The sequence below is a fragment of the Mus pahari genome, chromosome 8, assembly GCF_900095145.1.
Source record: "Mus pahari chromosome 8, PAHARI_EIJ_v1.1, whole genome shotgun sequence".
NCBI classification, from domain to species: Eukaryota; Metazoa; Chordata; class Mammalia; order Rodentia; family Muridae; genus Mus; species Mus pahari.
Window position 1 is genome coordinate 76,718,332 of NC_034597.1, and position 12,698 is coordinate 76,731,029.

The 12,698-nt window shown below is 39.0% G+C and overlaps 1 protein-coding gene across 1 annotated transcript in view; it reads right to left on the reverse strand.

Moving 5' to 3' along the window:
* The window catches only part of Diaph3 (diaphanous related formin 3), a 454,769-nt gene that overhangs the window by 401,072 nt on the left and 40,999 nt on the right, over window positions 1-12,698 (reverse strand). Inside the window, exon 3 of the mRNA XM_021202828.2 lies at window positions 4,444-4,620. Within this exon, the coding sequence (XP_021058487.1) occupies window positions 4,444-4,620 (177 nt within the window). The remainder of the gene's footprint in view (window positions 1-4,443; window positions 4,621-12,698) is intronic.

A 12,698-nucleotide genomic window follows, 5' to 3' on the forward strand; every position in this document is an offset into this window, starting at 1 on the left:
AAGAAAGAAAGAAAGAAAGAAAGAAAGAAAGAAAGAAAGAAAGAAAAAGAAAGAAAGAAAGAAAGAAAGAAAGAAAGAAAGAAAGAAAGAAAGAAAAGCAAGTTGGGGAATGGAGGGCAACTGTACTCAGCTAATGGCACCTACAGTCATCTCCAAACCGAGCAAGTCTGGAATGTGAAGAAAGCTAAGCTTTCCTTTGATGACATTAAATTATATATAGTAAGACAGACTTTCATATTATGTGAAGACAAGGAGAGAACTGAAAGGACTAATTCTAAGAGGACATGCCTGTAATTAATACGTCACTTTCAGTTGTACCCACTCAGCTCATGTCCTTCAAAAGGCCAGTTTCATCACAGTCAATAAAGCAGGCAACAGTATTCACTAATGTTGGTTTCAGATATCAAGGCTGCATATAGATGCAATGTTGATTCCAACGAGTTCATACATCCAAGACTCACAGAAATCCAAGACAGTCTTTCAGTATATACCAAAATATAAGCACGGCTTGGGGGGGAGCTCTTAGGAAGTTTAGATGAGGGTGGGTGAGATGGCTCAGCAAGTAAGGGTGTTTCCCACCAAGCCTAGCAACCTGAGCTCGAAGCCAGTGACCCACATGGTGGAAGGCAAACCGAGTCCTGCAAGTTGTCCCCTGACCTTTAGACATGCACTATGGCATGATCACCTACACATGTATGTGTATACCATTAAATAAACATAACATTTTACATGTACAACTAGAAATTCATCACTGTTTTTAAAACTAGACCATTATGAGACCAAGAAAATCAATTCTCTAAGCAAAAATGAAATGTTGAAGTATTACACTATACTTTGCATTCATTAAATAATCAAGTCAGTAATATTTCAGAGGACTATCTTAAGGAAGAAAAACAAGTGTTCTTCAAAATAAAGTTGCTACTTCATGTACAAATTAAATACTTTACATAATTGGTAAATAGGAATAATTGTTTTTAAAACTGCACAATTGTGACACAAAGAACTTACATATAAATTTTAAATATGATGAAGCCTTTACAAGCACAAATGCCAAAAGGTTAATATAGCTGATTTCTAAATGTTTCTGTCAGGAGCATTTTTTGTTGTTAATAAAAAGTTCTGCTCAGCTGTGCCCTTTTATCTTTATCTCCTTCTTCCACCCAAGGCTCAAGACTCAGAACAAGCCTATGGGTTGGATGCATGGCTGGAAAGATCTAGACAAAAGTGTCTTCTGGACAGGGAAGGAGCAATGCAGGCCTCAACTCTCAGTTGCTGTGGTTGACTGTACAAGAGCTCTACAGGATCCAGCCATTCCATTCCAGGACAGAGGAGGGGGAGGCCCATGAGCCCCACCCGTAAGTGAGAAGTTGTTTAACAACTGAAGACTGGCTGCCAGGAAAAAGGGTATTTTTTCAAGTAGATGAGCAACATAAATTGAATTCAGTGAATAACATATACATTAGATAGTTGCTTTAAAATATAGTGTATGTGTGGTGGGTGTGTGTACGCATCTTAGGCACTGAACATATATTTGATATTCACAAAGAATAAAGAATATATACAAATCTATATTTTAGAATATATTGATCAAGTCCAGTAGTGCGAAATTCTAGTAGTCATTGTATCAGGGTAAATACTAGAAGGATAGAGCTGTTTTTCACTGTCTCTGGGTAGACATTAGAATGACTAATTGTTTTCTAGAAGTTCTTTGACCATGAAGAAATCATTGCAGAAAACAATCAGTGTTTCTCTATCAGAGTTGTTCTTGGATAGAGCTTTACAGCCTTTGCCTGACTTTGATTGCAGGACAGCACTGGCACACCCTTGTGTTGTAGAGTCCTGAAACAGACTAGAAAGGCAGGGGCATACTGGTTTCCTTCATAAAACATATAGATAGATGGGGGCTTTGCATTGAAAAACTTGTTTTACCCAAAGAACAATATTTGTGTACCAATCAATAAATACACTTCTGCACGGTTGTTTGAAGGTCTTCTCAAGGCTGGACCTCGCTGCTGTATTAGACCCTGATTCATTTTGGAAAGACCCTCTTTCTTTGACAGTCCTATGTGACTGAGAACACTGACAGTTCAGTGTAATGAAACAATGGTGCCCAGAAAAAATGTCTCTAACTCACACTTAAAGGCAAGACACACTTCATCAGTGACTTCAGCTTTCAGCTCAGAGACAAGAGCAGGTTTTATATTCAAGGTATTCTAATATAACCAAGGATTCAGAGACAGAGAGAGAAAGAATCTGTTCTGTATGTTTGAAGAACAACTTAGGAATGATTCATCCCTCAAATATTTAACAGCCCCAGCAAAGAAACACTTCCATTCAACTTCTGCTAAATAAAATATACGTTTGATTGACCTGCCTCAGATTAAACAAGTAATCTGGCCCAGATCACCAAGTATCCATAATTACTTCAAATTGTCCAGCTCCAACTAAACTGCACATACTTCCCTGAATCTATAAGCAATGGGAGCAGTCCCCAAAAGAATAGTATAACCTACATTCACTACTTCTCGGATGGCTGTCCTTTTAACTAACCACTTGTGATCACAAAATATGTTCTCTATAATGTTTAACAGCAACGGGCTGCTTTCTCTACATATTCAGATGGTACTCACAACTATTAGAAAATTTTACTGTAGTTAGAAGAGCCAAAATAGTACCATTCCAAAGTTTCAGGGATAATTAACGTACATGTTCAAAGAATGAAAAGAAAGGTCCCTCTGCCATCACAAGTCTGCAAAGGTGATCCTGAAGAGAGCTACCTACATACAAGCCTCATGACTGGTGGCAAAGGCTAGCAAAAAGCTTTTCTTTTGTCCTTGGTGGAGATTACAGCAGCTCATAGAGTCAACAGGGAGGGAGTTCCAAATTGTAGCAAAAAAACAAAAAACAAAAACCAAAGTAACACTTCATTAGGAGCTGGTATAATAGCAGATCCACTTCCCAAGTCTAGAGTTTGTGCAACATTAAAAGTATATTTAGAATCACTAGTACTTACTAAAAATCCTATGAAAACACACTGGGCTTTTATTATTTCCAGGGTCTTCTGAGACTCTAGGTGTTAACACTAAATCAAATTCTTGCGATGAATAAAAAGACAGTGCAGTACAAATCCAACAGTCCTGCTATAGAAGCGCTATTAACAGTATCCAAATTTCATACGATAAACTGTTAACTGCAAATGCAGTAATTTCCATTTAGAAAAATGGATGAAGCTGCCAAAACTGACAGACAAATGGACCGACATATACAGAATAAATCATGACATGCAAATACACACAGCACCTCAGAAGTATTTAGAATATCCTTTTATAACCGGCCCCAAGTTATTTTCCCAATCTAACTTGTCAGCCCTCTCACTGGTCCCAGGAGCTATAGAGAGACTAGCTCTATAATTTTGCTTACTGCTATTTCCTTCATAGCAAGAGACTGCCCTCCCCTCTGCCTATACAATTCTCAATTGCCAGTTGGCCCAGGCTGACTTTCTCTGCAAATTTCCCAAAAATACTGTAATTCACCATATTTTCCTTGAAGCTAATTAGGTATCTCAAAAAGCTAAAGTAGTTTCTCCCTACTCTGAACTTATAAAGAGCTGAATTATTAAACACTGCCTTCTGGCATTGCTTCTGTAATTTTTCAAATATTTGTTTTGAATCATAACAGATATGAACTTGAAAGTAGCAACTATATAGATAAAAATCTATTTATATAAAATTGGCATCCATTTGGAGGAAGTGGTTTGAACTCTCTTAACATACATGGATTGCTGATCAAATCAGCTCATTTCGATTAAAACTCAGACACAATCTGACAGTGAAAGACTAAAGACCAAGTGACAAAGGCACCAAGAAAACAGCTGACTAAACACATAAGACACAGGCGGAATGCTGAGCATATACTGAGGCTGGAACGGAATGACATAGCACTAAGAAACCACCCAGCTATGACCCAGCACAAGGGAAGGCCAGGGCCAAGAAGTGGGAGTGGGTGGGTAGGGGAACCAGGGGCGGGGGGAGGGTATAGGGAACTTTCAGGATAGCATTTGAAATGTAACTGAAGAAAATATCTAATAAAAAAAAATAAGAAAGAAAGAGAGAGAGAGAGAGAGAGAGAGAGAGAGAGAGAGAGAGAGAGAAAGAAAGAAAGAAAGAAAGAAAGAAAGAAAGAAAGAAAGAAAGNAGAGAGAGAGAGAGAAAGAAAGAAAGAAAGAAAGAAAGAAAGAAAGAAAGAAAGAAAGAAAGAAAGAAAGAAAGAAAGAAAGAAAGAAAGAAAGAAAGACCACCCAGCGCCCCATGACCACACTGGGACTACCTGCAAAGCACATGAGCTCAGGCCACACAGCTACACAATATGACAGCTGCCATTTGATACTTCACTTGTTAATATACTGAGTAAAATGGAGATACAAAATAGAACCCAACTTCTTACCATCATCTTCTCAAAAAGTTTCAAGACTTCACACTCTGACAGCGACTTTGGATTATTTTCCATTGTCTCTGAAGACACTGATGAGCTGTCACTGCTTCCAGACACAGTCTTCAGGTGGGGAAGGGGCGGTCTCTCTTTCTTGCTCCCTGGAATTCTTATGCTAGCAAATTTGTCCAGCTATGGAGAAAGATAAAATAACACACAAGTAAATATTTCCTCATGCAGCAACTGTTATCTAGTTCCAAAAAGCAGGGCAAAAATACAGGGCCAATCAATCATATTGTCAGTGATGAAGCTTTAAATTTAACAACATTGACCACAAGTGATGAGAAGGTTCCAGCGGGAACCCCATTTAAAGGCCAACGGAAAACCATACAACCTCACAAGATCTTACGTCTCTGCAATGTGTAGTGCACTATAATCTATACATTTTGAAGCCTTTATTTCTGTATGAATGTGGATGGTTCAAACTCAGGTCATCAAGCTTGTTTGCCTTTACCTACTGAGCCAATCTTGTTGGTCCCCTATTCATGTTACAGTGAAAACAATAGGTTTATATTTTTTAGTTATAAAGTTCACATCTTAAAAAACAAATCACAAAATTTTCCATTAAAGATTCTGGTGCCAGATGACCTGGGCTTTATAGATAAGCAAACTGAACAGTTTCACAAAAGCAGTCAGCTAACAGTGATGGCACCAACTGTCACGTCTTGCCCTGCAAGCCAGCCCTGCCCTTCACCAGTGCCCTCATGCATACTGTGCCCTAGTAGGGGACAAGGAGTCGCACAACAGGACATGGGTTAGGCATTTAAGTGTAATGCCTCTGTAGCTCTGCAGACAGTTGAGTTCCCACTAATGTTTCTTTTGCACATGCCAGCCTTCATCTGAACGTTGTAGACATCAACAGAGCAAGGACTTATTTAATACAGCTTTTTGTTGTTGGTAATGATATCTTCCATAGCAAGATCAAGCAGGTGACTGCTACGTGAATATATTAATATTAGTCTAGAAAGCTACTTATCTAGTCATTCACAATTGTTTCTCCTCACAAAAAAACTTGATATCTGTTTCAAGACACATAAAACTTTCAAAAAGGACAAAATAGCTTAAAGGAGGCTTCAAGTGTATGTTTACTGAAAGCATAATCATAAAACTTATATAAATTTTTCATCATTGATATAAGTATAAACCTATTTTCACTATAACATGTATAGAGTGCCAACAGGAATGACCCATCCACTTACATAAAAAATAACAAATGCTTAAAATATATCTATTATAGAAGTACACTACACCCTACAGTAGCACTAGCTACATATGGTTACTTAGTTCAGTATTTAATTCATTAGCTGCATAAGCAAATTTCAAGTGCTTGAGGGACATATATATATTTAGTGGCTACACTTGTAAATCCACACTCAGAATATTTCTATTATTGTAGAAACTATATTAAAAGAGCAGGTAGAAGTATTAAAGATATCTAATACATAGAAATCTTTATTTTTAAAATAGCATTAAATTTTATTATTATTTAATTCACTTAAGAAATAGGTCAATTCATGATGTAAATGAATGTTTACATACAAAATGTAGGCCTATGAATTATCTATGGAGATAATGTCTAGGAAAAATATAATGCACTGTACTTACAGTCTATTTAACGTAAGCTAGACTTGTAAGACTAGTCACAACATAGCATCACTCGCATACTAACAAACAAGCCACATAAGCTGCAAAATGATAGTTGCTGGGTTTTTAATTCATCTGAAAGCTGAGGACACAAGAAAGGGAAAAAAGAGTCATAGGAAGGGAAGGAGGCGAAGAAATAGGGGAAGCAGGGATATTATATATGAACTGGGTACCTACAAATGGTTTCTGCCTGTCAGCGTGTCCTCAATATTCAATAATGCAGTGTTTTCATTGTATCAAGTATTGTTATAAGTAATAAAAGAACATATAGCTAACCTCTGCAAGTTGCAGGTGATAGTCTTAAATTTGCTTCATTTCACCAGTACAAATTTGAATTAAAATATTTCTCAGAACTAGGAAGACTCCTTATCTGTCTCCAGGCTTCTGTGAATGGAGTTCAACAGCCTATGTATGTCTGTGGGGACCAGCCGTGTTCTTTGTGAGCCTTACGTGAAGGCATATAATTCAAACTGAACATACTATTAATTGAATGAAATAAGGTTTGGAAAAAATTCCTTTAGAGAAAAACAGATGGTGAGGGCACAAAGAATGGAATCCAATAGGTAACAGAAGCCCTTTCTTCATGGCCATTAGTTTTAGTTTACAAAGGTGCCCTTACTGTCCTCCGCCACTGGTCAGCAAATGAACTGCAGTGAGTGTCCAATGGGCTACTGATTGGCATATGGTTGCTGGCTCAGTGATTAGAAAACCAGTAAGTTCTCTTCAAAAGCCTAGACATAAAACAAATCTGTTACCAACTCTTCCCCTCAATTCTTTCTTGGCCACATGTACAGTATGTTGAAGGTTAGTGCCAGGAAAAGCTAAAATGGGATCCTTCCTCAGGTACAGAAGGCTTTCTGCAGCTGCAAACCATCCTCCTATGCTATAGAGCAGAAAAAGTCCTGAGTGAAATGTCCATGATACAGCCCACGCCTTGAAGAGATCCTGGCAGCCACTACCTGAAGGCGAAGAGCAGCAGGCCAGGTCATAGTTTCCAATAGTTAACAGAGGACAACGCAACGTTAACCCTAAAAACAGACATCAGATTTAAAAGGGAAAGCTATCCCAGAGATCTGGCACTTGCTAGTTCAGTTGCTAAGTCAAAACTAGACTGCCAGAGCTGGCATCTGCTGCAACGCAAGAAGGTCTGAGTTAAAACCCCAGAACCCACGGGGAAAGCCAGCTGTTGTTTTGGAACTGCCTGCAACCCCAGCTCCTTAAGGTTTTGGGGCAAGTGGGGACAAGAGATCACTGGGGCTTACTGGCCCTCAACATAACTCTAAGTTCAGCGAAAGAACCAAACCTAAGAATAAGAGAAACCTCAAAATGCCTGGCAGGTAAAGAGCACACTGCTGTTGCAGAGGGACAGAGGGTCGAGCTCAGTTACCAGCATCCAGGTCTCTCACAACCACCGATAATCCTAACATCAGACGGTCTGACATCTCCTGGATCCCAGGCACCTGCACTCACGTGTGCATGACCTCACACACACACACATGCACATAATTAAAAATTAGATATCTATAGAGGATAGATACATACATTGAGGCAGGCAGCGGTAACACAAGGCACTCGATGTCCAATGTCCTTCTCTGGCCTTCATGGGTCTGCACACACACACACACTCCCCATATGCAGCCAGCATACTCACATACATACACACTCACACATACAAGCATGCATTAAAAATAAATAAATAAAAAGTTTGTCAGATTTTCAGTGACATTCAGATCCCATGTATTCAAACCATGTGAAGTCACAGAAGAGCTGAATCCAAACTAAAGAAACAAGGTCTAGGTGAGCCCTATCCTCAGCTGACCGGCCTCCTGCTCCAAGCACCCAGAAGAAGAGACCGTTCTCTTCTGAGAAGAAATGAAATCACACCTTCGACGTATGAAAGAAAAGTTCTACAGTACTGAAATTCTCTGTAGAAATTTCTTTCATAAGTAGAAGCAAAATAAAGACAATGCAGACAAAAGCTGAGAGAGACTAGCTCCAGAAGACCTGCAGGTACTACAAAAACTACTAAGCTTTTCAAACTAAAAGGCAATGGGTGAGATGTAGAATCCCAGATCCACAAAAAGATAGGGAAACCAAAGGTCAATGCATCAGTTAGCCTGCTGCTAGGACCCTCAGAGGTGGAGAGCAGGCAGTTACAAACTATACTGCCATACGGATACGGAGCAAGGAGAACATAGAATGCATGTATGTAAAACCCTGGCATGACCAAATAAACATGATCTAGTATGAAAGAAGCTCGCATGCAGGAGCTACAGTCCCTAGGTGAATTGGTACTCTGTGTCTTAATTGTTATTTGAAAACAAGTAGGAGATACCAAAATAATTTCTGTAAGTTAAGAATTGGTTAGGCTCCACTCGGTCACTGCTGCAGCACTCTAGCTTCTGTACATGTAGTATCAATGCCTAAGTATAAAAACGATCTCATCTCTTATCTCACAAGAAGTCTAATGAACTGTGGCATCTGTACTGAAGAGACATTTAACACAGCATCACTGATGCAGCATCAATATTACAAATGTAAGCAAGCCAATAACTTGGGACAGTGAACCGAACCGAAGCATTCACAAGACAGTAGGAAATGCAGAGCCTACGGCTCCATTGGTGACACAAGAGTTCACAAAATGTTTTTAACAAAAGCCTGTAGTTTTAGAAATAAAAATACATAAATGCACTGAAACTTGGACAACCCTTCCCACCCACCCCCACCATCACAACCATCACCGATATGTAGCCACAAGGTAAGAGTGAGGTGGAAGACACCCATGCCTTTGGCCCATGTTACCACTATGAGTCATGAAGAAGCCCCTGGTCTGGGCTACCACATGGGGCCATGTTAGAGCCTGACCTGGGTAGGATGGGACAGCGGGCCCCAAGCCCTCACCTGCTGAGGTCTATACCTGGCCTGGGCAGCACACCAGAGATGGCCCTGCTGGCTTGGCCATGGGAGAGCCAGCATGAGAGTGTGAGGGTATGCAAGAGAGCTGACCCCACCCCTCGTCAGGGCAGTGCCAGACAGCTGGAAGGCTGACCAACTCAGCTCCCACCACCCAGATCCAGAGGCAGGGCTGTGAGCTGGCCCACCCCAAAATCAACTCCATCTATGGAGTGTGTGAAGGGGCCAGTCCTGCAGAACCTAAGCTGCAGAACCTCACTGGCACAGGACTTCTGGAAGGAATCTGCCAGTAAAGCTGTGTGGCAGAAAGGCACAGACTGTGAGACACATCGCAGCACACCACAGATTCCACAGCAAAAGTTTGGTTAGGTTTTGGTTTAGGTTTTGTTCTGTTTTGTTTTGTTTTCGGGGAGGGCAAAGGGCGGATATGGGGGGATGGGGAGATGAGTGGAAATGCGGTCCACGATGTAAAATTCACAAAGAATCAATAAAAAGATTTTTTTAAGAAGTAATAAAACTCACAAGAGTGAGCATTTAGTGGCACCTCTATAAGTCAGGTACAAGGGTAAGAGCATGAAAGATAATAGTCTATGCAATGAAGAAAACAATGGCTAAACAGAAGACAAGCATATCAAATTACATAGGAGTTAGCTTACCTATAGAACAGAACAAAGAAACTCAACCCAATACTGTAGGAAGGAAACTACACTTATATCAATAAACAAAAAAAATTTACAGAAATAATAACATAAAATCAGCACATCTCCCCCTGAATGTTTAGAATTAAGCTCTTAGGAAAGGTCTGATTTTATACATGTGGAAAAGCAAATTTTCATCTCACCATCTTAGAGCTAGCTAATAGTAAAATAAGGAAAATGAGCACTTCTTCAGGATTCTAAATCCACAAAGGACAGATAGTAACAGGAGATACAAAAGGATCAGCATCTCGGGCTTGTAATGTAATACTTTTTCTTAATTAGAAAGATGAAAGACAATATATGAGAAGAGCCAGGACTGATGCTGAGTGGATAAAGGGCACTTGCTCCCAAATCTGATGAATTCTGTTCAATACCCAGGACCTACATGGTGGAAGATGAGAACCAACTCCCACAAGCTGTCCTCTGACCTCAACATACAGTTCATGATACCTACACACAGAGCTATGCACACAAAAAATAAATACATACATAATAGATAGGTAGTAAGAAGATACATAGAGACACATGGATACAGATGATAGAGATAGAAGACAGACAGATCAATAGCTAGATGGATAGATATAAATATATAAATGAGTATATTTTAAAAAGCAATACGAGAACGCATTTTCTTCTTCCTATACTAGGATTAACTCTTGATTATCTAAAGCTGAAACCAGAGCTTACAAGCATACCCAAGTATGCTCTATTAAGCACTCCAGGTAAATTCTAAGTACAAAATCTGAGCACTATAACAAAGCTAGATCAAAATGATCTTGACTATCAAATTGTTTTACGTGTGCTTAAGAAGTTTCATTTTTAAAAAAATGATGCTAGAGTAATTTCACATAAAAATAGTCAAATCATTCCTAATTTATCTTTCATGGGATTGCACGTATTATTTGCTTTTGAAGCAAAGCACAATAGAACACATAGTCAAACTTTGAAAATATTTTGTACTCGCAATTATTGTAGAAATTGCCATCAAACTGACAGCAAGTTCGCTATTGTATTTTCCAATTTACCTGAAGATGGTTTCTTTTACAATTTATGTACTTTGTTTATATAAAAAAACAAATAATTTATATGGAATTCTCTCCACAAAGCCAAAGTAGAAACTCAACTTAGGCAGGTAAACTACACAAGCAATTCACATTGGTTGAAGAATTGATTAAGCACACACAAGACTGGGGAATTCTATTACACTGCTATTTAGAGGTAGAACACCACACTTAATTAACAAGGCTTTGCCTGTGTCTGGGGTATACTAAGTTTTATAAATTAATATCACTTATCTTCAGGGGAAGTTAAATGAGCACCCTACTGAGTATTATCTCATGCTGAGTAATCACACTGATAATCAGTAATGACAGCTTAAATAAATTAATTAAACAAAAAAGGTTCTAAAAAACTATCTGGATTTTCAGTTACAACATTGTGATAGTAAAAACTCATTATTTAAAGTTTCCATTGTTTCAGCATTGTAAATGTCAACAGCACTTTTTTTTTTTTTTTTCATTTAAAAGGGCAGTGTAATTTTCAGGTATTTTACAATTTTAGTAGTTTTACATATGGCTAGAAACACATTTTCCTAGAACCAAGAAGAAAGTTGATGTTTTCATGTAATCTATTTATTTACACTAGCCCATGAATGATCATCTTGGAAGTTCTTGACAAGCTTACAGGTCCCCATAGCTCTACATTACCAAACCTCTACATTACAGCTTCCCGAGACCCTGAGCTAAAAACATTTACCTAAGCAACTACCAAAATCAGAAAGGAGAAATAGAAACTCCTTCTAACTATAAATCAATTTTACCCAAATATACACCTACGATATAAAATGTATTATTCAAAACATTGTCAATTTTCATGCATTTTTATATTAGACTTCAGGAACAAATACCCCACTAGGAAAGTGTGGGTTAATCAGCTTTGTTACTACCTCAGCAACTTGCAGATTAAAACCATGACCCCAGAATCTGACTACTGAATCCTGCCGGCCACTGGCTTCTTGTGGTCTCATAATCAAGGCACTCACAACAGTGTCTGTCACAGAGACTTGTTAACAAGAAATAAAACAGTGCAACCCTTTCAGTCACAAGTCAATGCACTCCAATGAAAGATGTGGACACCCTGCCCGCGCCCCATTGTCATTTAAGACACACCTATTCTCATGTCCTTTCAAATTAGTTATAAATTCTGTTCAATCCATTGATTTGATAACTGCTGACACTGTCTTTCCTCCTACAATTTAACAGCCCTATTAGATCCATCATCACCTAAGTCATTGTGCACCAATTCCCTCTGAAACTACATGTGGTCCTCGGGCTTGTGTGACGAGCAGGAAATTACCTATTCTGGCTTACAGAACCAGACCATAAATGGCACTGTCTTCTTTCTTGGGTCACTCATTCTGGCATATGCCATCTGCCAAAACACACAAAAGACAGGCCCTATTTATTTACACTAGCCCATGAATGATCATCTTGGAAGCTCTTGACAAGCTAACAGGTCACCATAGCTCTACATTACCAAACCTCTACATTACAGCTTCCCGAGACCCTGAGATAGAAACATTTACCTAAGCAACTACTAAAATCATAGCCCACAGACAGTATTTAAGAAAGCACTGTCTGTTGTTTGCCGCTAAGTTTAGGGACCATTTGTCCCATCCCAAAAGACAAATATCAGTGTCTGGTACACATTCGACCTGCATAACAGTATCTGACAGACAGCTGTCTACTAATGTCAACAGGTGGACTTGCTGAAGTCATAAATGAGGAATTCATAATTATAAAAATCTTATGAAAAAAATACCATTTCTGCAATGATTCACAACTTGGGGAAAGTGTTTTCATGAGAGAGAGAGAGAGAGAGAGAGACAGAGACAGAGACAGAGACAGAGACAGAGACAGAGAGACAGAGAAAGAAGGAGGAGGAGGAGGAGGAGGA